At 53.1% G+C, this 26235-nt stretch overlaps 1 protein-coding gene across 1 annotated transcript in view; it reads right to left on the reverse strand.

Annotated features, from left to right (window-relative positions):
- ZMIZ1 (zinc finger, MIZ-type containing 1) overlaps positions 1-19376 on the reverse strand; it is a 118727-nt gene extending 99351 nt beyond the window's left edge. Inside the window, exons 1-3 of the mRNA XM_006887471.1 lie at positions 19272-19376; positions 9248-9361; positions 1945-2050 (exon numbers count right to left, since the gene is read on the reverse strand). Coding sequence (XP_006887533.1) covers positions 1945-2050; positions 9248-9361; positions 19272-19331 — 280 coding nt within the window. The 5' untranslated portion in view covers positions 19332-19376. The remainder of the gene's footprint in view (positions 1-1944; positions 2051-9247; positions 9362-19271) is intronic.
- Positions 19377-26235: the final 6859 nt, after the last annotated feature.

Below are 26235 nucleotides of genomic sequence, written 5' to 3' on the forward strand. Positions count from 1 at the left end.
GGTAATCGGGATGGGTGTGTCAGAGGCGGTGCGGTCGGCGCAGGATAGAGCAGGGTTTAGGGCTGTTGTGCATAGGGTCGCTATGAGTCGGAAACAACTCGACGGCACATAACAACAACAAAAACGACAGGGACAGAGTACCTAGCAGGCAAGGTAAGCACGGGCTTACCTGTGCTTACGTGCTAAGCTTTTATGAACACTTTCTCATGCTGTGGTGCAATCATGTGGAGTTGTTCACAGGTAAGCGCATGCCCACCTTGCTCTTTGGGTAACACACTCCTGACTGGAACACACCTAGGCTTATTGATTTATGTATCATCTATGGCTGCATTTGCACAGCTCACTAGGCCTAACACATTTACCATCTGAGCCCTGACAGAAAGCTGGACGCGCCCGAGTTTCCCAAGACGGAACAGTGTCTATTGCTTCCCACCCTGGCCCAGGCCTGACCAGATCCCTCACCAAGCAAGCACGTACACGTATATTCTATGCAAGTCTATGTTTCTAAGTAAGTAGTGGTTTTCACCCTATCAAAGTGATATCTGCTTCACTTATTAAAACTGCAGATTTTATCAGGAGTAGAAAGTTGCTGTCTACCATTTCCCAGTGGGCAGTTCACCATGATAGCCATGTCCCCACACATGCTGCCTTGTGCCAGCTCTCCGTGGAGCTAAAGATACTGTCTTCCTCTCTTTTACATCAACCATGGCTAAATGCAGGACCGCAGACTGACAGGAGAACAGCATAGACCTCCACTCAAAAGGCAAGTTCAGCTGTATGGTAACACCCTGAGACAGCCTGAACATGTTTGCATGTGGCTGTTTCCAGGCACAAGCTCCCCAGGTCGTGCAAACAGCTTGCATTCACCTACTAAGTGAAAGGTTGTTGGTTCGAGGGGAATGATGGAAGAAGGGTCTGAGCTCAGGGGCAGGAATCAACAGGAGCTTTTTGTTTTGCTTCTATTTACATACACTCCAAAGAACTGATTGATAACTCAGTTAAAAGTCTCTTTTATTGTTGTAGTAGAAAGGAAATAATCGGCTTTCTTTTCTTTTTCCACCACTTATTTGGGCTGTACAGAAAACGTCACCACCACCCAGACACTATGGGCACATTTATCTTTCTAGAACTTAGAGTCACCGCTAAGGCAGGTCTCCTGGTCACAGCTGCTCTTCTTCAGGAGATAAACTGAGGCTGAAACTACACTCAACATAGGGTAGGGCCCATGTCTCAGGACTGGGGAGTCAAAGCGAGCACTATCTCCCTTGACTAGGCAAGTCCCTGCCCTGTGAAGAGGGGCGGGTACATGTAAAATATCCCAGGAGAATGACCTCTGGCTCCTTCAGTGGCCTCTGCTCATGGCTTAGCTGTCAAAGTTGCAATAGAAAATATTATGCCCAGCAGACTTTTAGGGGCTCTAAATGGTTTGATTCAGTTTTGTGTTTTATTTTTAGTAAATATTTTGAATGAATAAATGGAAGGTTCTTGTCAAGTTTAGGAAGATGCCTCTGGACGCAAGTTTAAGCTTCAATTATAGCTCTGCCTCTCTCCAGCTCCATGATCCTGGGGCATCTAGTCCCCTCTGAAACTGTTTCCTCATCTGTTGGACAGGAAGGTCACACAGCCTATGCCAAGGGGTCACTGGGGGAGGGAACGAGATGGTGAATGTTTGCTGCTCGCCACAGGTCCTGCTGCTGTGGTTTGGGATGCCCAGGGCTCACGGCTGGCCCTCAGGTATCCCTACCTCCTGCTAACTCCCTGGGAGCAGGCCCAGGGACAAGGCCTCGTGTGCTCTGAGGTTCAGGTTCCACCTATGGGATGGATCCTGGTGGATGAGGTTTTCTGCCTTGGAAAAACCTCAACAAACCCAAGAGCCCTTTTGGGGGACCCGGTTTCCCTCCCCAGCTCCCATGACGTCTGTGACAATCTCAAACAGACACCTACCAGCAGACTTCGGAGTGAACTTGTCTCGGTTTGCGGCGCACACAGCCAGCAGTCTGTAGCCAAGGTCCAGGTCAAACCCTTGCTGGGCAGCCACCCGACTGACCACCTGAGGTGAGAGAGGAATGGTGAGGTGAGTCTCTGCCCAGGCGAGGCCCCTAAGCCTGGCAGAGGGGGCAAGTATATCCATGGTACAGGTGGAACAGCCTTGGGGGCGGACCTAGCTGGTATTCACTTAGCAAATCCTGATAAACACCTCCTCCTAGCCAGACTCTGGGATCCTGCCACCTGCCCTCAAAGAGCATCCAGTCTGGTGGTCCAAGCTCTGCCTCTATCAAGGGCTCAGATACAGCCTCATTCTAGAAGGTGCCAGAGAAGTTACATGACCTCAGGCTAGGGTATCTGCCCCATAAATGTGGTAGTTCTTCAACCCACTAGAACATGTCCATTATAGTAGGGTCACTCCTTGGGATCTCAGGAATGCTCTCAACCAGCTCATGTGAAGGCCTTTTACATGATCCCCTGAATCGGAAGCTGAGGCCACCCACAGCTCTGGCTCTGAATGCTGGGCTCTGGCCACAGCTGCTCATGGGCTGGTGGGGCTGCGCCGGTGAGGGGACACTCCTCCTGTTCCTCAGAGCATAGTTCAATGCCAAGTATCAAACTGCTCAAAGCTGCTCTGAGCCCACAGGCACTGTGGCAGTCTGCTCTCTGCTCCAGCGTGACACTTAGCAGAGAAGCCTGTCGTGTGTGCATCCTGGGAGTTTATCAGCAGCCAGAAGGCCCCACCATCCCTATGTGATCTTTACAGCAGGCTAGAGAGTGGCTGTGAGGTCTCCACGAAGGGCTCTGGAGGTTCATATCCATATGCCTTACCTGCCACGCCCAGGCTTCCCTGGGCTCCCAGACCTGCGCCTACCCACCCGCCTTCCTTGTTAACGGCAGCAAAATTAGGTTTCCTTATTAAGGAGGAAGGACCTTGGGAATGGAGTCATTTCAGACAACAGCTGGGGTGGCTACGGCTGGCTAGGAAGGGGAGTGTTCCCAAATGCAGGGGGTGAGCTTCCTCTTGAAGGACAGACCCAGTCAGGCAGCCCTTGGTAGGCCACTCGCTGGAGCAGCTTGGGGCTGCAAAGGGTGGGAGAGGATGCTCAGGGCAGTGGACTGGCGTGGCCCGGTGTCCAACAGAGACATTCCTCATTATCTGCTGTATGTTTGGGAGGTCATCATAAGGGATTTAGGGCTGAAATGAAAGAATACTGATCCTCTAACTAACCTTTATTTAAAAAATAACAATATTTTCTCAAAGCGAGGGTCACACTGCATCAGGGAAGGGCTGATAAACCTCCTCCCCGTCCCCCTGCCTCCTGGGAACCTCTGTGCAGGGCTGATGGCTGAGGCTGGCTAGGAGGAAAGGGCTTTCCCAGGGTAGGTGTGTGTTCAGCGTCTCTGTGCAAAGCGAAGACCCTGCACAGAAGTCTTCTCTCCCTCAGCCTCTTTCCCACGGGCTCTGTGCACCTCTGATACAGTGCACATCTATGCCCAGCTGATACACACACACACCACACTAAGGCAGGACGTTCTAGCTGCTGGGTTTATTATCCAAGTAGAGATGGTTGGGATCCTAACTCTTCATGGCCTGGTGATCATTCCCAGTCCATAGAAAGGCACTTTGGAAGGGGAGGGAGGGTCCTGCTGCACAAATGTCGGTGACAGCACGCTCAGCTTGGTAGGAGGGGCTCGGGGTGGGCACCAGTGAGTTTCACGCACAGGTTATGAGGACCAGGGAATGCCAGGCTGCTGTCTGGGGAAAGCACGGAGGTCTCCAGGGTGTATGGAGAAAGCTGGCTCCAAGGTACTGAGAGTCAAGTGCACGCTGATGTAGCACCAGGAGCACCTCTCTGGGGCAGATACTGTCTGTGTTTTATAGAGGAGCACACTGAGGCTGAAGAACAGCCTGTGGTGATGAAGCTTGTCAGTGGTAGAAGGATGCTTCAAAGCCTGTGCTCTGGCTGAGGCACAAAGGGTTAATGCCATAAATCCCAGGCAGCACCGAGAGCCCTCAGGCCCTGGGCTGAGGGCAGGAAGGCAAAGGTCCTTCTGTTTGGCCAATACTGGTTAATCTGGTCACTCTGGTTTAAGGGACACTGTAGCTAAGTTGAGCAAGAGTGATGCCGGGGCAGGTGTCCAGGCCAGCAAGGGCTGTCCTATGGCCTGGGCCCAGCTGGACAGAGGAGCAGGAGGTGTCACCCCACCCCTGGTGCTCAGAGCGGCTCGGGCACAAGGGTCATTTGCTCCAACAGCCTCCTTTCACTGATGCAAAGGCAGAGTAGGCCCAGAGAGGGCAGGGCTCTGCTCAAGGTCACACAGCACCAGTGTGGCAGAGAGCTGAGCTGGACCCTGCAGCCTAGAGGGACTCGTGTATGGCTCTCCCTCCTGGACCAGGCTGAGGACCCCAGGGGAATACTGACTGAGCAGTCTCTGGTACATGAAAGAGACAATGTGTATGTGCCTTCTGGGAAGGTTCTCTGGGGTGGAGAGACCCGGCCTCCCCAAGAGAGGTGGGGTGAGCAGGCCCTGGTGCTGCTGCCGTCTCCTGAAAGCTCTGGCCCCTCAGATGTGGCCCAGCCCAGGTGCAGTAAGGCTGGCTGCTAGCAGAGGCCTAACTCTCTGTCAGGGATCTGACAGCCAGGGAGCACAGGCCCTCACACCACAGAGAGAGGCTGAAGGCTGAGTAAGTGGGCTGACTCAGGCCATGTGGGGAACGTGCTAGTCTCATAGTGGAGTGTCCTGTCTTGGAAAGTGGGCAGTTGTCTGGCCATGAAGGAAGTGGGCAGGAGCCCAGCCCAAGATCCCTTCTACCTTGAGGCTGTGGGGGAACTAGAGCATCCTCAGGCAAGGCACTTAATTCCTTGGAGCCTCGGGTTCCTAACTGTAGAGGGTGGGCGCATGAGTGTGTAGTCGTGTCCCATGACTTTGAGTCCTCCCTCCACAGCTGTCCCACCTGAGCCCTCATTCCACACATTCCCAGCATTCTCAGCAAGGGGAAGGGAGCCAGGCAAGGCGCTCGCTCACTGCTGTGGCCGCTCTGGAATCAGACAAGAGACTGCATGAACATTGTTTCTAACATTTAGTAGCTAGTCACCCAAGTAACTTAACTTTCTGAGCCTCAATTTTCTCGTCTGTAAAATGGGTATTTAACACCTTCCTTACAAGTGTGACAGCTGATCAGGCACACAATGGTCCTCAACGAATGCTGTGAGTGGACCCATAGCTTCAGCAATACGTGCATTGCGGAAAGACTGGGAGTAGGCAGGGGGCTAGCGGTGTTAACTGATTTCTTCTTCCCACTTTGACCTCCTCTCTATTATATGGTCCCTGCCCCAGTCCAGCTGAGCCTTTTCTCTGTTCCTTGAACTGATAGGTCTGTTCTGCCTCAGAGGAAAAAGCAAAGTCCAAAGATGCCTGATTCGGTGAGGTGGCTGGGCACCTGCAGCGAAAGGAAGGGTTGGGAGCTAGTTGATAACCAGGTTCCCGAAGACCACCCCTCGGATGTGGGGGTGGGGCTGGGGACTGGCAGGAGCCCCAGCTCCACCCAAGGGCCAGCAGCTCCAGAGTCTTCCTTTGCCTGAGCTGCTTAGAAGCCAGTATGGCAAAAATGTGTCCATTTGCTGCATGAGGCTAAGTGGTTTTTAATTTATATCCCTAAAGTAAGCTGGATCCAGAGGAATTTGGAATTTGCTCCCAGAAATCACTCAAGAGATTGCGACAAGCCAGAGCTGCTACCTGGGGGAGGGATGGGAGTCCTTAGGAGGCAGGGGTAGGCTGAGGATGTCCAGGGCTCAGGTGGGGTAGGTAGGGTAAGCCTGGGGCTGGGGCCCACCTTCCCCTCTCTGAGCAGTCTGGTTTATGAAAATATGACAAGTCCTTCCCTGCCCCCTTACAGGTTTTCATGTGAGGCTCTGAAGAGCCGATGTTCAGGAAAATCCTTAGGCATCATGGTGTCTTCTGTGATGTGATGTGATACCCCTCTCTGCCGCTGGCTCAACTGAGCTCTACTGAGCTCTAAGGGACATACTCAGGTCTCCCTGGCTGTGGCTAGTGGGCAAAGACCCTTTTGCTGACTAAGGAGCAGAATGGAGGTGGGGGGCCACATGGGGGAGACCCAGGAGAGCAAGCACAAAGCCTTAACACTCCAGCACTTAGAGCCCCCAGAGCCCTCTTGGCCTCCTTCTTCCAGGAAGCCTTCCGTAATCCCCCATCCTACTGACTGCAGCAACGGGCTCAAGCATGTCGGAGATGGTGAGGATGGCACAGGATAAGGCAGGGTTCAGAGCCCTTGTTCAGAGTCACTACGAGTCGCAACCAACACGACAGCACCTAACGAGTCTCCAGAGGATGCTGCCTCCTAAACCCCTGTCCTCACACAGAACATATTCTGTATCTGTCCTCTTCCTCCCAAGTTCCTACCTCATACAGACTGTATTCTATATCTGTATTCTTCCTCCTAAATCCCTGCCCTCAGACTGTATTCTGCTTCTGTATAGTTCCTCCTAAATTCCTGCCTTCACACAGACTGTACTCTCTGTGTGTATTTCTCCTCCTAAGTTCCTGCCCTCATACAGACTGGATTCTTCCTCCTAAATTACTGCCCTCACACAGACTGTATTCTGTCACTCTCCTGCACAGACTTCAAACATGCTCTTCGATTAACAGTTCACCTCTTCTCTGCTGGGTCCTGTCTGAACGGGTTCCTGCTGCCCAAAACAGCTGCTTCTCACACTTCCTCCCCCTTTCTTCTGCTCCCACCACCTGGCCTTCTTCCTGTTCCTTGAATCAGGCCCAGCGCTTTGCATGGACAGTTCCTTCTATCGGGAGCACCATTCCCTCTCAGCTCCCCACTGCTGCCTCCTCTCTGCCATTCTGGCCTCAGCTGCAATGTCACCTTCTCACCGCAGTTTCTTCTGGCCCCTCTGCTCAGTTGCTTCCTGTCACTGGATCTAGTGTATGTTTTAACTCCTTTACATATTTATTGTCAGTATCCCTGCTGACTCTAGAATGTGGTCCATCTTGTTCAATGCTTCTATCCAGTGTCCAGCACGGGGCCAGCCCACAGCCATGAGCAACCAAATGAATGCTGAGACATAGAAGGGTCATTATTGGTCATTTCATGTCCACGGCTCCATCCACCCTGGCCAGGTCATCATTTGATTCGGCACCAAGTCTGCCTCTCTGGCGAGGTCAGCCCCAGGGCAGGGAGTCCATGCGGCCAGCATCACATGTGACCCCACCACCTCCTTTCCCTAAGGCTGCCAGCGGCCAAGGTGGGGTAAGAGGCCTCTGGTAGCATCTGTCCCTGCCCTTGGGGCTTATCCTGCATGAGGATTCCCACAAAGAGGATTAAGGGACTTGGAGGGGAACCTAGTGGGGTGAAGGATGAGGAGGATTGGACGGTGTGGGCGGCCGCCTGGTTTGGCCGAGTGGCCGTGAGGGAAACAGATGGTTGTGACAAGCAGTGAAGCCCTGCAGGGGTGTTGGCTGCATCTGCCTGGGCTAGCGGCTGCTCTGGGCATCCCTAATGGCCAAGAACACCTCCTCTTGGGATAGCCAAGGCTCGGCTTCATGTCTTGGCCCACATCCAGTAGGTTGTATGACTGCGGATGTCAATTACACTGAGCTCCAGTTTCTTCAATGATAAAATGGGACGATGGCAGGACTAACCCCGGAGTGTGGGTGTGGTGTGAGGAGTCCATGAGACACATATGCCCACCTCAGCATTTCATAAGGTGGCCTGCATATGGTCCATTCTTCCTTTCATCTCAGGCCAGAGCCACTGAGCTTTTACCCTGCTCCAATCTGGGCTCCCACCGTTTGCAACTGGCATCTGTCTTGACTCCTCCTCTCCGAGGCTTGAGCACCAGGATCCCCAGCAATCTGTCTACCTACCTTCCGTTGAATGCTGACTCAGAGTCGTCTGAAGCTTCACTGGCCCCCACAGGCCCTGCATGTTGGGACACGGGCCACACGGCTGACAGCACTCAGCAGCTGTGTGTGCCTTCCACACAGCTCTGCCAGACAGCCAGCTCCTCAGCCTGGCAAACCATGCTACAGACTCTGGGCTTAGCCTCTGCCTAGTTTGGATCCCTAGGCCCTTGTGAAGCATCATTTATTACAGTTTTCTGGGCTCTTCTGCATATCTGTGCCTTTGCAAATGCTGTTCCATGTGCATAAAACATATAGGCGGCCTGGCAAATGATTACAGATGTATAATTGGCTCCTTTTCTCAATCTCCTGTGACCTATACCACTTCCCAAGCAGTTAACGACATTTCTTTGTGGTGCCTTCACCTGGTACACTTTCCCAGTTACCTCTTCTCATCTGTCTTCTCAATCAAAGGTGTAAGCAGGCTTGGCAAAGTCCTACTCACCTTTGGTTCCAGGACTTAGCAGAGGGGATCATGTCTGGTAAAAGAGGGCTCCATCAGTGTTTACTTGAATAGATGGATGGGTGGGCCTCAATAAGTGCCATATAAATGGATGGTTGGCTACTCACAGAGCTCAATAAACGTTCACTTAAATGAGTGAATGAATAGCTGGATTAAAAGATGGCTGAAAACCCTTTAGGAGTCTGTCTACTTTGCTAAGGATGGAACTTCTACCCCACAGATTTAGAGCTCTCTCAAAAAGCAGGTTCTAAAAAAAAAAAAAAGCAGGTTCTGTGTCTTTCTTTACATGTGCAGGGAAACCGCAGAATCCATGTATACTGTATGTTCTCATCAAACGTTGATTTCCTGAGGGTACATCTGTGTGTGGACATCAGAGAAGAGCCATGCACCCAGCTGCTGGTGTCTCCCCTTCTCTCATCTCTCTTGCTTTCTGACAGCTTTCCAACATGTGGACAGGTGTGCTCAGACTTAACTCCCCCCAGATGTGAGGGCAGGTGGAGAATGTGAGGGCTTAGCCCCAACCCCCCCCTCCCCAGATGAGAGCACAGGCAAGGGTGGTGTGGGCTCAGCCCCAAATACCCCAGGTGTGAATACAGGTGGGGTGTGTGGCTCAGTCACTCAGGCAGCACCCAGGTGTGAGCACAGGCAGGGATGTGCGTGTTCATCCTAGCCACCCCAGAGGTGTGAGCACGGGGGTGGGGGTGTGTGCCTAACTGTTAGCCAGCTCCCAGGTGTGAGCACAAGGAGAAGTGTGTGCGTTCATCGCAGCCTCTCCCCAGGTATGAGCATAGGCAGGGGTGTGCGTGCTCTTCCTAGCCACCCCACCCCTAGTGTGAGCGCAGGTAGGGATGCATGGCTCACCGTCAGGCAGCCCATCAGGCTCTGCTCGAAGGGGCGCTGGAAGGCTCGGGGGTCTCCACACCAGTCCAGCAGCTCTGTGGCGGCATTGTGGAAGTTGGCAGGATTCTGTAAGTGCTGTGGGAGAGAAGAAGGGGCAGCATGAGGCTTCAGGATCAAGGCTCAATACCAGCACTGGGATCTGGGGCAGGGAGGAGGCTCCCAGAAAGGAGAAAAGGTGCAGTCTGGGGTTAAGGATCTTCCTCACACTCCCCTCATCCACTTTTCTCCTGCACCTCCCTCACTTTGACTCCAACGCCAAACAGTATGGGAGCCGGGAAGAGCAGTCTGGAGGAGAGCAGGGGTAGTACGTAAGAAGTGTTTTCTGACAGGGTCCCAGAGGGTGGCACAGGGCTTCTATACATCAGGAATGCCTCTCCCAGGACAGAATGAACATAGAAACTCCTCCCTGATGAAGAGAGTCCCTCTTTTACACCACTGTCAAGCTAAGCCCGGATGGGAAGAGGGACCGCAGTCATGCGCCGAGGTTAGAGTCGCAGCGTGCTCTACTGTTTGGTCAGCTCTCCCAGCTCCTCAGGCCCTGAGTGCCTGAACCCAGTCTAGCTGGCCTTGTGGGCAGGGTCCTTCATAGTCAGAGGAAGGAAAGGCAGAATTCTGAAGCCTGGTGGCTTTGTGATAAGGAGTTGTGCTGCCAACTCAAAGGCAGGTGGTTTGAATCCACTGGCTGCTCTACAGGAGAAAGAGGAATGATTTCTTCTCACACAATTTACTGCCTCTAGAACCCGGTGGAGGGTCAGCTATGAGTTGGTTCTGACTGGAAGGTACAGAGAAACAGCAGCAGCAGCACCTGGATGGTGTAGCATGTGGGCCGCTAAGAGAAAGGTCCACCAGCACTCTGGAAGTAAGATGGGCAGTCCCTCCTGTACAGATCTAATTTCTGAGATTTCTTGGAAACCCACTGGAGGGTCACTGTGAGTCAGAATTGACTCCAAGGCCGTGGATTCGGAGAATGGGTGCTCAAGGCCACAGCGTGGGAGAAGGGCTGTGGGAGCTTCAGGGCCATGTGGTTATTTATATGTGGCTGGTGCGAGGGTGCTGGGGGCGGTGACAGGTACCCTTCAACTTGACTGGGGAATACTGGCAGGGAGGGGACAGGCCATGTAGGGGAGCTTATCCTGATTTCCTTCAGAAAGGGGTGCAGGCCCCCACGGATCCTGGCCTCAGCAAGAAGGAATGGTGAGCCGGCTGATGAGCCCAGGGTCCCCGAAGTCACTTCTATGGGAGACTCTGATTCCCCTCAGCCAGCATGAATGCTCCCCCTGAGCTGGCACCGAGGTCTATCTAGGGGATGCTCCTTTCATCTGGATCAGGATTCTGGCAGGGCCGGCAAGAGGGTGAGGGGGATGAAGTGTGGTGGTGGTGTTGTTGTGTGCTGTTGAGTAGGAACCAATTCAGAGCCCAGGCTTTCAGAGGTGGTGAATTCCATGGGAGGAGACTGCTAAGTGTGTAGACAGCAATATTTAAGGAGGTGTTAGATCTCAGGCTGACCTGTATTTACATAGCCCTTGCATTTTGAGTACCTCCTTAACATTTTCACCCTAGGCACATCTTTCACCTCACTGCAACCCCATCCTCAAGTGGGAATTCTGGTGCCCTGCCAGGGGTGAATGGAGGCCTGGGCAAAAGATTGCAGGGTCCCCATGCTTCACCCACCCTTCAGCAGAGGACAAGGGAAGTGTCACACTCAGGCCGATGTGATCAAGCTCAGTAGTTCTGTCCCTCAGAGGGTGAGGGGCTCAATGCTCTTTCTCCTCAAAACTGGGAGGAGTGCCCCTAGAGCCTGTCCTCACAGCTTTGGGGTCACAATAAGGCTCAGCCTGTGCACAGATGCTATAGGTTAGGATGCATTTCCTTACTCATTCCCAGTGACCTGCCCAAATCTCCCACACTTCTGTCTCATCCTTTGTGGGTGAACGAAAGGGCTCTCCATGGCCACTGAGCCGGCAGGGACTGAACCCTGACTGGAGTGTCCTTGCCTCACAGAGGCCCTGTGCTAGGAGGTACCTACTGATATCTACTACACAGATGCATGTCTGCCTTTGAGGCTGAGGCCCTGGGCCTGGGGAGTGCTCACCAACAAGGACAGTGGAGCTGGTGAGCAGAAAGGACTGGCCAGCCCACTACTCTCAGCTCAGCTCAGCTCAAGGATGCAGGTGGCCTGAACCCCAGGCTCAATGGGGGAAATGGCTAGAGGAGCAGAAGGCTTCTATATGGACGGAAAAAGAGCCCTGGGCTGGAGCCAGGTACCAGGGTCCTCACCCCTGCTCTGCTGTGGCTCAGTGTGTGAAACCAGGCCTCAACTTACCTCAATTGTGAAATGGACAGGATCAACCTGTTTGGATTAAGGGGGACCTCTGGAAACCCAAAGAAAAAGGGGGTATCCAAGAGATGGAGTATACTAGAGACAAAGAAGCACACAAGAGACAGGGGGTACACTAGAGATAAAACGGGTATGCCAGAGACAAAGGGTACACCAGAGAAAAGGACATGGTATGGTAGGGACAAAATGAGTACACCAATTATTGTTGGCTGCCTTTGAGTCAAGCACGACTCATAGCGACCATATGAAAAAAAGGCCTGAAGACCTTTGTACACCAGCAACAGGGGATATAGAGGTGGGGGTACATCAGAGACAAAGGGGTACACCAGAGATAAAGGGGTCCACTAGCAACAAAGACCAGCGGCTGTCCTTGGGAAGCTCTTCCCCACAGTACGTCCTGCTAGGCCCTGGAACTAGAAGCGAGGGTGGAGAGGATGGCTGTGAGCCATTCTGTGGGGTCGTGGCCTGTGGCCACGTGGTCTGGTCCTCCAGCTGCTGACCTGGGCTTGTCCCTTCACCTCTCAGAGCTTCAGTGGTTCCATCTGTAAAATGGGGTGAGGACTCATAGCTCGTTGTGGACAATTTTTCTTTCATTTATGGCTTCATTACTGTTGCTACACTGAGTTTGCACAAGGCCAAGCTTTGCAGAACAGATGGAGGCAAAGAAGCTGAGTTAGAATATTCACCCTCCACAGAAGAAGAGGAGAAAAAACGAGGGGAAGAAAGGGGCAGGCGAGTGACAGCACAGCACTCGGCCCAGGCTGTGGTGGGGATGAAACAAGGCCAGGCTTATTCGGCACCTGGCACAGTGCCCGGCGCATGGGGGGCTCTCACATGGGACTCCCCGGCTCTCGAGGCACAGCTGCAGCTGCCGCCCTCAGCCCTATGTGGAAGGCAAGAGTTTGCAGCTTCTAGAAATCACCCATCCAAGAGGGCAGCGGCGCGCGGCCTTGGCTTCCTACCCTCCTCTCAGAGACATGTCCCATCTGAGGCCGCTGGCCAGCTAATTCCCTGCCCAGCAGCCTCACTTGGCTAACCAAGTTGTTCCGTTAATTTATGTGCTGTCACGCCCAATCAACAGAGCTAAGCAGTCCCAGGGCCACTGTCCCCACCCCTCCACATCACCCTGTGGGGCTCTGGGATCTCCATGCTGGGGAGATCTTGTTAGGGCCCCCAAGCACCCAGACACCTCTAACTCGCCAGCCTCCAGGCACCTTGGCCATCTCTTCGCCCCTCACCCTCACGCCAGGTCAGCTCACATGGTCTTCAGTGTGGGCACATCTCATTGTCACCTGCCTTATGTCTATGTCACTTAGCTGCTCTGTGGCCTTGGCTAAGTCCCCTGCCCTGTCTGTGCTTCTGCCTCGTCTGCAACGAGGCAGCTGGGGTACAGGGAGCCTGACGATGGACAGAAAGGAGCCGGGCAGACGTGGTTCTAATTCCAGCTCACATACTGAGCCCGGTTGCCTTAGGTACATAACTGAAGTTCACCTTTCTCATCTATGAAATAGGTAGTAACAGCTTGCAGGTGGTTGCAAAGTTTAGAGACAATTTACATAAAGCAAAGGAGGTACCTAATTGAAGACTGCTACTGTAATTTAAGGGAGCTCCAGTGGCCTAGAGGTAAGGAGCTGTGCTACCAACCCAAAGGCATGTGGTTCGAATCTACCAGCTGTTCCACAGAGAATGACAGGCAATCTCCTCTTGTACAATTTACTGCCTCCAAAAACCTGCTGGAGGGGCAGAAATGGGTCAGTTTTGACTCAATAGTACACAATGACAACATTGCAATTTATGGAGTATTAGATGCCTTTGAGTTGTGGTGCTGAAGAGTATCAAGTATACCATGAACTGCTAGGAGAACAAACAGGTTCATCCTAGAAAGGGTGAAACCAGGCTGCTCTTTAGAGGCAAGGATTCTAAGGCTTCATCTGACATACTTTGGACATGTTGTAAAGAGGAACTAGTCCTCAGAGAGGGACATCATGCTTGGGAGGGTGGAGGGACAACATAGGAGAGGAAGACCCTCGATGAGATGGATTGACTCAGTTACTGGAGTAATGGGGGTAGGTGTGTCGGAGACAATGAGGTTGGCTCAGGACAGAGCAGGGTTTAGAGCTGTTGTACAGAGGGTCACTATGAGTTGCAAGTATCTTGATGGCACTTAACAGTGTCCTAGTGTGCTACATATTACACTGTGCACCAAAAAAAAAAAAAAAATAAAAAAAAATCAGCTCTTCAAATCCACCAGATGCTCCTTGGGAGAAAGATTTGTCATTGTTGAGTGTCACTGAGTCAGCTACAACTCACAGTGACCCTATGAACCCTGTGTGGGAACCGTGTCTATCCCATGGCATCTTCACCATTCACTGTTACAGTTACCATGTCAATCTATCTTGCTGAGGGTCTTCTCCTTCTCTGAGCCTCACCTTTCCAGCATCATGTCTTTTCCAAGGACTAGCTCTGTCAATGACTTCATCTTATTTAGATCCACAATCGATACACTTGGAACCAGCAGTCAGGAGATCAGAAGACATATTGTACTGGGAAAGTCTGTAGTCATGGACTTCTCCAAATTTTTGAGGGGCAATGATGTCAGTTTGAGGACTAAGGTACTCCTGATTCAGACTATGGTCTTTTCAGTCACTTGCTATGCATCTGAGAGCTGGACAATTAATAAGGATGATAGAAGAATTGATGCTTTTGAACTGTGATGTTGGAGAAGAGCACTGAATGTCCCATGAATTGCTAAAGAATAAACAGACATGTCTCAGAGAAGGTTCAGCCAGAGTGCTCCTTGGGGGTAAAGATGACGCTTTATTTCACCTCCTTTGGGCATGTTGCTAGGAGAAGTTATTCCTTGGAGAGGGACGTCATGCTTGGAAAGGTGGGGAGTTGGTAAAAAAAGAGAAGGCCCTCAACCAGGTGAATTGACAGAGAGACTGCAGCAGGGGGCTTGAGAGTGTCAGAGATTCTGAGTATGGCGCAGGATAGGACAGGGCTCAGATCTGTTGTTCAGAGGGTCACCGTGAGTCATACTCAACTTGACAGCACCTGACAACAACAAGAAGAAACACCTCCTGACAACATGTCCAAAGTACATGAGAGAAGTTTCACCCCGGTTGCACTTTGTTGAAGACAGACTTGCTTGTTCTTTTGGCAGCCCATTTGAGATAATCATTACTCTTCTCCAACACCACAAGTCAAAGGCATTGCTTCTTCTGTCATCTTTAGTTACTGCCCAGCATTTAGTCTCAGAAACCCAATAGAGTGGCCATGAGTTACAACTGAGTCAATAACAGTGGTTTGGCTTTTTGTTTGGAATGCCAGTTGATGTGGTGGCTGTTGTGTAGTCCCTTGTCACTCTGAAAGGGTGGAAACAGCTCATTGCTCTTATCTGGCTAACATAACAACGGTCTCTCTGGCTGTGCAGGCCAGCTCCCCATTCACTTCAGAGAAGGTCCCCGGTTCCTGAGGGGTAGTGGGTAGATTTTGCAACTCTGTGAGGGTCTGCTGATGGGAGCACAGATGAGATCCCTGGACAGAGGTCTCCCTGCAGTGGCTGCTGTGAAACACTCACTGTAACAATGGCTTCTACCTGAAGGCCTGTCCATTCCATAATTCCTGAGAAGATTTGGGTTGCATCAAGTAGCCACTGAGTCTGTCAGGGTGGGAGCAGGGCACACCAACACTAAGGTGAGGAACTGGCACCATTTAAAGTGACAAATCTATCTCATTTTCCATCCACCTTTCCATCAGTGTATCAAGTGATCTCCTGTTCCTTCCTTCCATCCATCCATCCATCCATCCATCCATCCATCCATCCATCCATCCATCCACACATGAATCAATTCATCTACCATCCATTTTCCATGAACCCATTCATTCACCTGCTCATTACTTTATCCATCACACATTCATCTATTCATCCAGCTACCTATCTATGTAACCAACCATAAGTTAATTTACCCAGCCAGCCACCCACCCAATCATTCATCCTGTTATTCATCCATCATCTATACCCACTCGCCACTCATTCTCCCGCCTACCTAGCCATCCATAGGCCCATCTCTCCACCCATCTATTCACTCCCATAGCTATCAGTCTATCAGTGTGCTCCTCCTTCACCCTCCCAGCACACACCTGGGTCCTATTCCTGGGCTGGACACCATGCTAGATGCAGCTGACCTGGAGAAGAACACTGACACATTCTCTGCCTCGGGGAACTCAGCTGATAGAAGGCCTGATGCACACCCTGAAAAGCCTATTGTTCAAGGGTTAAGGAATAGGGTGCACATGAGGTCCCCAGCCAGCACCCAGACTCAGCAAAGGGGGCTGGGACAGATGCCGCGAAAGGCACCTGGTTTTGAGGAGGCTGCTGGTTTGGAAAGGAGCTGGTTTGCAGAGCTTGACCTGGGAGCTGGTGTGTTGCAGAGAGAAGGCACTGGTTCTCCAGGATCACGAGGCAGAGAAATGGGGGCAGGTCACTGAGCCAGAGGCCCACAGGGCAAATGGGCAGAGCACTCTCAGGGGGAGGTAGGTGTCAACCCTGGCGAGATGCAGGGTAGGTCAGGGAGAGAACGCGGGCCAGCCACAGTCGCTGCAGCCAGAGGCCCACACACAGGCACATCCGTCCTGCTCAGAACACGCTGACCTGCTGCCTCTCCCTTTTGATTAGGCTGCAGTGCCTGAGCCTCCACAGTCCCCTGCTAGCTGCTGTCGCCCCCTGGGCATCTGGGGAGCATGCAGACATCAGCACTGAGCTGTGTCTGAGCGGAGGTGTGGGTGCAGAGCTAAGGCCGACCCCAGGAGGAGTCAAGGTGTAGGGACAATCTGTTCCCACCTCTCAGGTGCCACTGTGAGGATCAAAGGCAGGACCCTGGGGGTTGTCTCACTCTGTGGCACGCGTGTGTGTATGTGCACACATATGTGGAGGGGCAGGCTGGGAGAGGCCAGCTGCAGCTACTCCTGGCTTTGAGGGACGTCTTTACTGGCTAAACATGCATTTTGATGCCCCTTCAACAGAGGAACAGGTGCAGGGGCATCTTAATCAATGCTGTGCAGAGGTAACGTGTGGTCGTTGTGATGTTAAACACTGTGACTCTGATGTGCCAAATGCGATAATGGTTACCCATGGTGGACAGTGTTTGGTGGAGCTTCCCGATTAAAACAAGCTTGGAAGCAGGAGTGGCATCCACTTCTGGAATGGTTTGCCTCCAGAAACTCTATGAATAGTGCTCAGGTCTTTCATTCATAGGGTCATTATGAATCGTCTTAGCAACAACAAACAACAGGTAGGAAATAAGAGAGGGGGCCCTGTGGGGATGGGACCAGGGCAGGACCAGAGACGGCTGGGCCAGAGGTAACTGCAGTTCTGATGCCTGGGGCTTCAGGGCCAATGGGAAGGGAAGGTGAAGGTGGGAGAAGGTCTGTGCCTGGCACAGAGGGCAGCAGGAACGCATTGCCGGGGGCTGGTGCCACAGGACAGTGGGAGACACTGGGTCAAATGCAGAGCTGAAGGGGTGCAGTGTGAGAAGGAGGAGGGAGTGGAGGAGGCAGGGGAGCAGGGGCCGGGGGCTTGAGGAGGAGAAGGGAGGAGCAGAGGCTCTTGGTCTGGTTTCTGTTCCACAAGGTGAGCCCAGGCGTAATTGGTATCTGGGAGAACTGCTAAGGCTGGGTTCAATCTGTAACAAGTCTTCTTCAATTTCCTCCCCTCACACTCAAAGCCAGCTCTGAGCTTTCTCCGCTTGACGCTAATGAGAGGACATGCTGCCCTTGTTCCCAAGAGCAGCCTCCAGCCCACCTGACCAATTTCATTTTGTACCCCGAGAGGGGACATGGGCCCTGAGGTCAATCTGATCCCTGACTGATCTGGGGGCCACTCAAGTAGCCATGGACTTTCAGAGTCTGTAAATGGATCTTTCTTCTGCTAGGAGATTTGCACCAACCACCTTGGGGTGGCAACTCCTTACCCACTAGGCTACCTTAACCCTCTTCCTCTTGTATTTTGCTGTGTGGACATGGTTACCTGAGCTTCCTGATAAGTGCACTAAGCCACACACCCAGCTCCAGCCATGAGACCCTGAGGAAAACAGCCCCCTGCCCTTCCCCCCCTTCCCCCCCTTCCCCCCTTTGATATGTGCTGTTCTCCCAGCATCCTCCAAGGTTGGCCTGATCAGCTCCCTCTGACACATGAGGAAGTGGTTAGTGGAGGGCCTACATGCGGCCCAGGTCCAGCTGCCCCCCAAGTCCATGTCCCCCAGCACAATCCCTCCTTTATGGAGTAGAATGCCATTCCTAGTCTGTGCTGGAGGCTGCGGTCGTTCACTGGGAGAATTCACACCTTCCAGGAGGGAGGTTCCTCGGGTGCAGCTGCATTCGTCTGTCACAGAGACCTCTGTGATGCTAGATAAGATCATCCATCCAGACTAAGATAAACTAGGAAGAAAGGCCTGGCAATTCACCCCACACCTCCTATGGATCACAGTGGTCTAACCTGCAGCCTGTCATGAGGAGGGCACAGGATGAGCGTGTTCCCCCCACTGCACGTGGATCACCAGGAGCCAGGGCCAGCTGCCAAGAGTCCGTGCGGGGCACTGAGGGGCTAGCCCAGGGTGTGGATGCTCACAAGGATAGGTCAACTGTCTTCAAGTAGGGGGACACTGAGTCCACCATGGAGGGAGACCCCACCTCTAAACACCTCAGACAGTGTGTGCTGGGAAGAGGTCTCCCAGGCTTGGTGTGAACTATCAGCAGGAGAGGAATGTGCTACCCCAGGGCGAGCCATTCCCTCCCAGAGTGCTGGCCTTGTGACCCCCACTCGTTTCCTTCATAAAGTCGGAGCTGACTTCTAGTCGATCCTATAGCAGGATTTGTATGGGAGGAGTCTGCCCATCTTTCTTCCACACAAGAGCTGATGGATTTGAACCAACAACCTTTGGGTGGCAACTCCTTATCCACTAGGCCACCATAACTCCCTTGCTTTTTTATTTTGTTGTTAAGTACCATTGAGTTGAATATGATTCATAGCAGCCCTGTGAACAACAGATCTGAACCTTGTCCTATCCTTTTCCATGTTGTTGTGCACTGTCAAGCTAGAACCGATCCATAGCTGACCCTTAGTGGGTTTTCAGAGGTAGTAAATCACATGGGAAGAGACTTCCCATCCTTCCGTGGAGCAGCTGGTGGATTTGATCCACATGCCTTTGCGATGGCAGCACAACTCCTTATCACTGAACCACCGGGGCTCCCTAATCCTTCTCTCCAGAAGAACCCAATTTCCTAGGATGTCTTCTCCTTTAGAGAATAGCTGGAGCACAGTTGAAACTCTGTGTCTGGAAAAGCATCCTCATGATGGCACAGAGCACACAGAGCCCAGAGAGGTTATGATACTCACCCAAAGTCACACAGCGAGACAGGCAGGGAAAGGGCTGGGTTCAAGCCCAGGTATCTACATGGCTCCCGTGGAGCTGATCTTTGGCAGAAGTAGTCTTACCAGGTGAGTAGTCAGGGGGCTGCTGGCAGCCAGCCCAGGCCCACCACCTCCTCCCAGAATCCACTAGTGCCATGCAATAGGGCAGGCTGACATCCCCTGGCTCTGCCCAGGGAGTGGGAGAATGTGCCTCTACTCAAGCCCCGCACACCTACCTGCTTGATGCACTGCAGTCGGTCGTTGGTCTGCTGGATGTGCCTGTCCATAGAATTCATTCTGGCCGTTTCACTGGGTTCTACCCGAGAGCCATGAACGTTGTCCAGCCTGCGAAGAAACAGAAGAGAGGCTGTCATTGATTCTGGCCAGGCTTGCCCACCTCTGCTGCCCAGGCACCTCCTGGCCCCAACACTGATGTGCAGTCCAGTGGCCTTGGAAAGCCCCCAGGCCTGTGTGAGTAGGGCGCTCCTTGGCCCTGGCAGGCCTGTGCTGGTAGAGACATTCTTCCGGGAGCTCCACTCACACAAACGTCGTTAGTCCCTGCCTGTGTCCACACACCCAGGAAACACGCCTCCACACCTACAATGTGCCGAGGCCAGGGCTCAGCCTGGTGTTCGCGTGGAAAGAAAAACAAAATTGCTTTCTGTGTTCAAGGAACTCTGGATCCACACCTGCATATACGCAGGTCTCCTATTAGGTGACTGCTGAGTTGCTGTTGTGAATCAGTACTGATCTTGGCACTGGGCATGGATAAACACAGTTATGCCCTCATTTTACAGCTAGAGAAACTGAGACCCAGGCCTTTACAGCTGGTTTTGTAGAAGCCAGCTTCAGAACTCTGCCTTTCCATTGCAGCTCCTGTTTATGCGCATAGGCACTGAGGTGTTTCAGTGTTGCAGGTGTGTGGGGGGAAGGTTGCGTTTCTCACCTGTCCCCTAAAATCCAGCTGGAAGAGGCTGTCTGTTTCTCCTGAATTTAAGTGTATAGACGACAGCCAGGGACAAATGAGGGTGGGAGAGGCAGGGACAGAAGAGAAGCTGGTCTGGGAGGGGAGGGACACTTAACAACCGCCAAGTGTCTGGTGCCAGACCCCACCTCAGTGGAGAGTCTCTTGTTTGCCTCCTAGGCGCCACCTAGTATGCAATGGGTGTGATGCATTGACTGCCAGGGACCTATCAAAGGGGAAGTTTCCACAGATGACTAGGGGGAGTGATCCTGAGCCGAAGGAACCCTTTAAATGGAGGTCTGGTCGGCTCAGCTCCTGGGTGGATCTCCTTGTTTGTGGGCACAGACAGCTGGATAAAGGGCGTGCGGAGGCTCCAGAGCCAGCAGGGGGTGCTGTTGGAAAACCTACGTGCCTACAGGGCAAGAAATAAGAAAGTGGCTCTAGGCTCTCTTCAGGTCTCTTCCTCCCTGCGCTCCTGAGCGCTCTGGGGTCTTCAGGTTCCCTCAGCTTGGGGGGTGGGTCTGGAGCAGGCACCCCTGTGTCCTCATTGAAAGAACAGGATGATGAGGGACAGAAGGGTCACTGAGGCGGTCTCACCAGGTGGTGACTTTCCCAGGGATGGATATTTTGCTCTGGGGGCAAAGACTGCTGGGTAAATGCTTGTTGAATGACTGACAGATGGTTTCTCAGCTGAGGAAGCTTAGCTCTCCTGGGGTGGGCTGCTCCTTCCTGTGAGGTGGGAGCAGGGCAGCTGGCTCCACTTTAGAATCTTCCCTAACAAAATGCAAAGGCAGACACATTGTATCCAACCTCCCAAAGGCCTTCATTCTGGTTCATGTCAAGACCAGTGGCCAGGAACAAGGGACTTCTGATTCAAAGAATCTGGGATGATCAATGGCCACAGATATGACAAAGTCTCCGCCCATCCCAACACCTTGGCTGATTTAGGGGAACTCAAGGCCGAGAAGGAATGGTCGGGGTGGGGGTGGGGGATACAGCATGCAGTGTCCAGACACAGGTGTTCTCTGCCAGGGTGGGGTTCACTTTACATGAAGTGGGTACAACTGGAGGCTCCTAGAACACAGGGATGAGTGTGTCCTGAACTTCTTCATCCACCAAAGAACGAAATGTTCTGCTGACTAAAAAGGCACACACAGTTTTTAACTATTGAGATCTATGGAGGAAAACTGGGGGTGGATGGACTAGCTGATGGGCTGGAGGCTCCAAGCCCAACAGAAAGGGGTCTCGTGCTCTGGAGTCTTAACAGGCCCCAGACACGGAGAGCAAGGTGTTGGGAGTGGGTGTTGGGGTGTGTGTGTGTCATTTGTTCAGCACTTGCTCCGGGCAGGCCTGCTCAGGGGTGAAGTAACCTGTCCTAAGCATCACAGAAGGGAGCCGCTATCTATTCAGCCATCACTGTGCTGTTCTTTGCTCTCATGGGTTAGAGCCTCCCTGAAGCCCCAAGCCCGACTGTTCCCAGGAGATGTCCACCTGATCCTATGCAACCTGATCAAGGACCCCCAGCCTGGACCATTAACATGCTGAGCGTCCAATGGCCAGCAGAGGTCGCCCTCCACCACAGGAGCGCTTGCCCCACCTCAGCAGCAGCTTCCACCTCCTGAACTCCTTTAAGCCTTTACAAGCCCCTACAAATCTTCTGTAGACTTGCAGCTCCAGCCCCAGCCTCCTGTGGTACCTCCGGGGACCGAGGACACTGGGCCGGGCCGCAGGTCCACCCCTAGCCTCAGACCATCTGCAGCTGGCCTGTAGGGCTAAGGGCCTCCTACTTTTTAACAGGAATGAGCTCAAGCAGTGGATCCCCAATCTCATGGCTTTCATTACTCTGGACTTGAGGGCTCCCCTTGTCCTCTCTCTGAGCCACTCTATTTAAGTGGGGAGCCAGGAGAAGGGGTGCACCCCTGCTCTGCCCGCCTCCTGCTGTGTGAATAGGGTAAGAACTGGCCTCTCCAGGCCGCTCCCCTACCTGTAAGACCAGAGCTGGCTGCCTGCAAATACTGGCATCCTAGGGTTTCTGTGTTCCATCTAGTGCCAGCCGTCTGGAGACTCCATCTGACAAGTGCTGAGCATTTGGCTTTGGCGCAGCAGAACCTGTGCCAAGGAGGGGCTACCGGGGGGGGCAGGGCTGCGGGCCCTGAACACTCCCCCCAAGACAGCCAAGGCCAAAATGCTGCCCGTCATTGGACACACACTCATCTGGCGCCAGCGTTCTACACATGGACCTCGTGCTTGGTTCGCCTTAATTTCTGCTTTGTGCATGTGCGTTCCTGGATGGTGGCATCTGGCACCAGTGAGCTCACAAAAGGCCGGGCTTCTCCTGTCTCACCACCCAGCACAGCCTGGCCGAGGTCACCCCGCAGTGATGAGGTCACCAGGCAGTGATGAGGTCACCAACAGTGCTGAGGCCACCCAGAAGCGCTCAGCTCAGAAGACAAGCTCCGGGCAATGCTGTTACTCACAGAGGGCTGCCTGGAGACGGGAACGCTGAGAAAGTAAACGCTGAAGACCACTTATCCTTGGTACCAGGTAAGCAGAGGCCTGGCTTGTCTCAGGGCTGACAAGGCAGCCAGAAAAGAGCTTCTGGGTGTTCTAGAAGGTTGGAGGAGATGCATGGGCTCTCCGTGGGCTCCCCCAAGACATGGGTCGTGAGCTGTCCTTAGAGGCCTGGTGGGATGGCTTCCTGCGGACAGCTCCCCAGGGAGTTGGGTCCACACTGGCTGTGCTCAGTAGCAGCGCTCTCAGCCTTTCATGCTGGAGGTCAGACACAGTAAGATTTCTGCACACAACGTGCATAAGTGCACACACTTGAGGGCTGGCGTGAATGCACACGAGCACATGCCTCTCCTGACAGCTTGCACAGGCAAGTGGCGGGGTCCCCAGGGGAGCTCTGTGAGCAGGGGGGTGCAGAAATGATTCCATCACAGAAATGATTACATCTGCAGCCTGGCTCCCCTGGGGTGAGTGCACCTCCAGCCTGCACAGCAGATGTGAATTTAGTGGCAAGGCCAGGGCCAGTGGGCTGGGGACTGCCCACTGCTGGCTGGCGGGAGAGCTGGCGTCCAGAACTCATCCTGGCTGACCTCCTTGCTCACTCTGGCTCTCAGGAGGGCAGAAGTGTGGGGACCCTGATTCAGTGTGGGCCCATGTCAAGTAGGGGCCCCCTTGGGCCCGGTCTCAACCTCCCACTGTTCCCAAGTGCACACCACAGCCCTCTTCCCTCGTATGAGAAGCTCTGAGGATCACACTACAGCACATTTGCCTCTGGCTGCCCTTCTGCCCAGGTGCCTGCCCCTCACATCCATCAAGACCCACCGCCCCTCTCTTGATTTCCTTCAGCAGAGCTGCTCACCCCCATGTCCCTGTCACATACTGCACCACTGGGGTGTCACTGCATTAGCTTCTCCTGTCAGCCAGGACATCTTTCAGCTGTGGATCCCTGACACCTAGCTCAGGGCCTGGTACCCAGCAGGCCCTCAGCGGTGCTCACTGGATGGACAAATGGACAGGTGGAGACATGGCCATTAAAGGTGGGCACTCAAACCAGGGTGTTGAGAACCAGCGAGACAGCCATAATGAGATGACCTGAGGACTGAGAGAGACTGACCACCCAGCCCAGCTCCCATCCCATTTCATATCGTGAGGGGACTAGGACTACTCTCATTCGCATGGAGTTTGCATGAGGTCAAATGAGCTGGCACATCTCAGTAGCACTGGGATGCCTTACTCTTCGGGGGCACGTGGCCTCTGAGTATATCCAGGCCATGACCAAGTCCCTGATCTCCTTGTGAACTTCCTCTCACAGTTTCTCTTCCCCTAAATCAAAGAAGAGACATACTGGCCCCTGGATGAGATCTTGGGAATTCTCTTCTCCATCTCAACCCCATGGATAGGCCTCAGAGTGAAAGGAGAAACTAAACTACTATTGGGCCCACATGTGCCTGACACCAGCGCCCCTCCACAGCATTCAGGCTTCAGCACGCTTGCGTGATGCTCTAGTTAGTAATAACACCCTGCAGAGGAAGAGTGCCAGTGAGTGGGCTGACAGTGGCCAAAAGGGGCTCACAGAGTGAAGCAGGGGGCTGCAGGGCAGGACAGTGCTGTGTTCTGCTCTAGGTAAGGTCACTGTGAGTTGGAATTGACTTGTTAGTACCTAACAACAGAGGAGGGACAAAGAGAGGTCCAGTGACTTGTTCAAGGTCACGAAGACACCCTGCCAGGATTTCCTGCCCCACAGGAATGTGAGGTCTCACCCTCATGTACAATGTGAGGAAGGGATTTCATTGCCTAGAGGATGGGGAATCCCAGGCCTGCCTGAGGCTGCTGGGTACAAGGTCCACGTACCAAGCTCTCTCCCAGAAGGATCCACGTTTGTGGCCCTCAAACCTCAATGCCATGAAGGAGAGAACAGTGGCCCTGAGAGGGTGTGAGTAGGATGAAGCCGGAGACACAGGCAGCGCCCCTGTCCACGCTAGCACCTTCTGGAAGGTTGTAAATGCTGCTGCACATGTTTCTACAGCCCTGGCTCTAGAGACAAGGCGCATTCTTCACTATCCTCTCCAACCCCTGGTTCCCAAACTGAGTCTTCATGGCTTAGATCTGGAGGGGGTTTGTTCCAGGCTGACCAACCCTGCATTCTGAAGAAGCTCTAGACAGACAGAGACAACGACAGGTACCAAGACCAGGGACAGCTAGACAGAGCTGGACGGCTCCTTCAGGACCAGCAGTGGCAGGGAGGTGGGTGGCACACAGGATGCAGCTTGATTGTGTCCTGCACGTGCAGCAGGCATGGCCAGTCAGTGGTCACAGTCCACACGTCGGGTCCAGACACCCACCCAATGCTCCACACACTTTTAGGTCATTCATTCATAGCCACCTGACACAAATATATGGAAACTTCTGGCACCTATGTCATTGAAAGGAGAGTGAACAGAGGTTCAGAATGGGGAGGGCTTTGCCTGTATCACCTGATCTGAGAGACCCCCACGAAGCCTTCCTGTTACCTGACCCTGTGTCTGTCTCAGTAACCTGAGTTGGGGACAGCTTCTCTTCAGGTCAAGAGCCCTGTGCACAGAACACCATCCAGCACGTGAGCAGTTGTACCTACACACGTCCTCACAGCACCACCAGCAGCATGAGCCCATTTTGCAGAGGAGGAAATCAAAGTTCAGAGAAGGTAAGTCATTTCTGCTCATGCTGCTCAGGGAGGGCGAGACGAGCCCTCCCCCTCACATCCATCTTTCAAACTGTGTGTTTCCTCTTATTTTTAAAGTATCTTTTGCACTATTGTCTTTTATCTTTAGCTATATACTGACAGTGTTTAAAATACATTTTTTTTTCTAGAACAGATGTTGTTGACTCATGGCGACCCTATGAACAAAAAAAAGGCCTGGAGCCCCTCTACAACTATCGACATTTATCAAAGTTCCTAGCGTTTCCAGAGGCATATTGTTTAGGAAGTGGATGCCAACAAAGAAATCAGGAAGAAGACATTTGAGCTGTATGTGGCACAGGGTCCTCACACTTGGGTCTGGGAAGGATCTGGGGATTTATCAGGCCTGTGCTAACAATCAGGGAGCTCTGGTGACCTGCTGTAAGGAGCTGCACTGCTAAGCCAAAGGCAGGCTGTTCGAATCCACCAGCTGCTCCGCAGAAGGATGGACCGTTTCCTCCCATGTGATTTACGGTCTCTGAAAACCTGCTAAAGGGTCAGTTGTGAGTTGGTCTGATTCAATGGCAACTGTATTGTGTGTTGTGGTCTAACATTTGGAGGTCCTGGCTGGTGCAAAGGATTAAGTGTTTGAGAACTGCTAATATCAAGGGTGGAGTTCCAACTCCTCTAGAGGGGTCTCAGAAGAACAGCCTGGGGATCTGTTTCAGAGGGTCGTAGCCCTGGAGTCTCATAGGGAAGTTCTGCTTGCACACAGGTCAGCACGAGCTGGTGAAGCCCACTGGCACTTGACTCTCCTGACACGGACAGATGAGGAAACGGCGGCCCAGGGCAGAGCTGGGGTAGAGCAGAGGCCGCACTGAAGGTCAGAGGCCCGCTGAGACCCAGGCCCAGGCCTTGGAAGTGTTCCCAACTGGGCCTCTTGTAAACAGCTCCAGCAGGCGTCTGCCTGGGAGCTCCAGCAAGGGGTCAGGCAGGGAGGAGGAGGGGCAGGCACCCATATTGGGGTTCTGTGTCCCCTAGAAAACACCCATACCTCCCCCCCCTCACC

The sequence above is a fragment of the Elephantulus edwardii genome, unplaced genomic scaffold, assembly GCF_000299155.1.
Source record: "Elephantulus edwardii isolate Elephantulus edwardi_28Jun2011 unplaced genomic scaffold, EleEdw1.0 scaffold00058, whole genome shotgun sequence".
NCBI classification, from domain to species: Eukaryota; Metazoa; Chordata; class Mammalia; order Macroscelidea; family Macroscelididae; genus Elephantulus; species Elephantulus edwardii.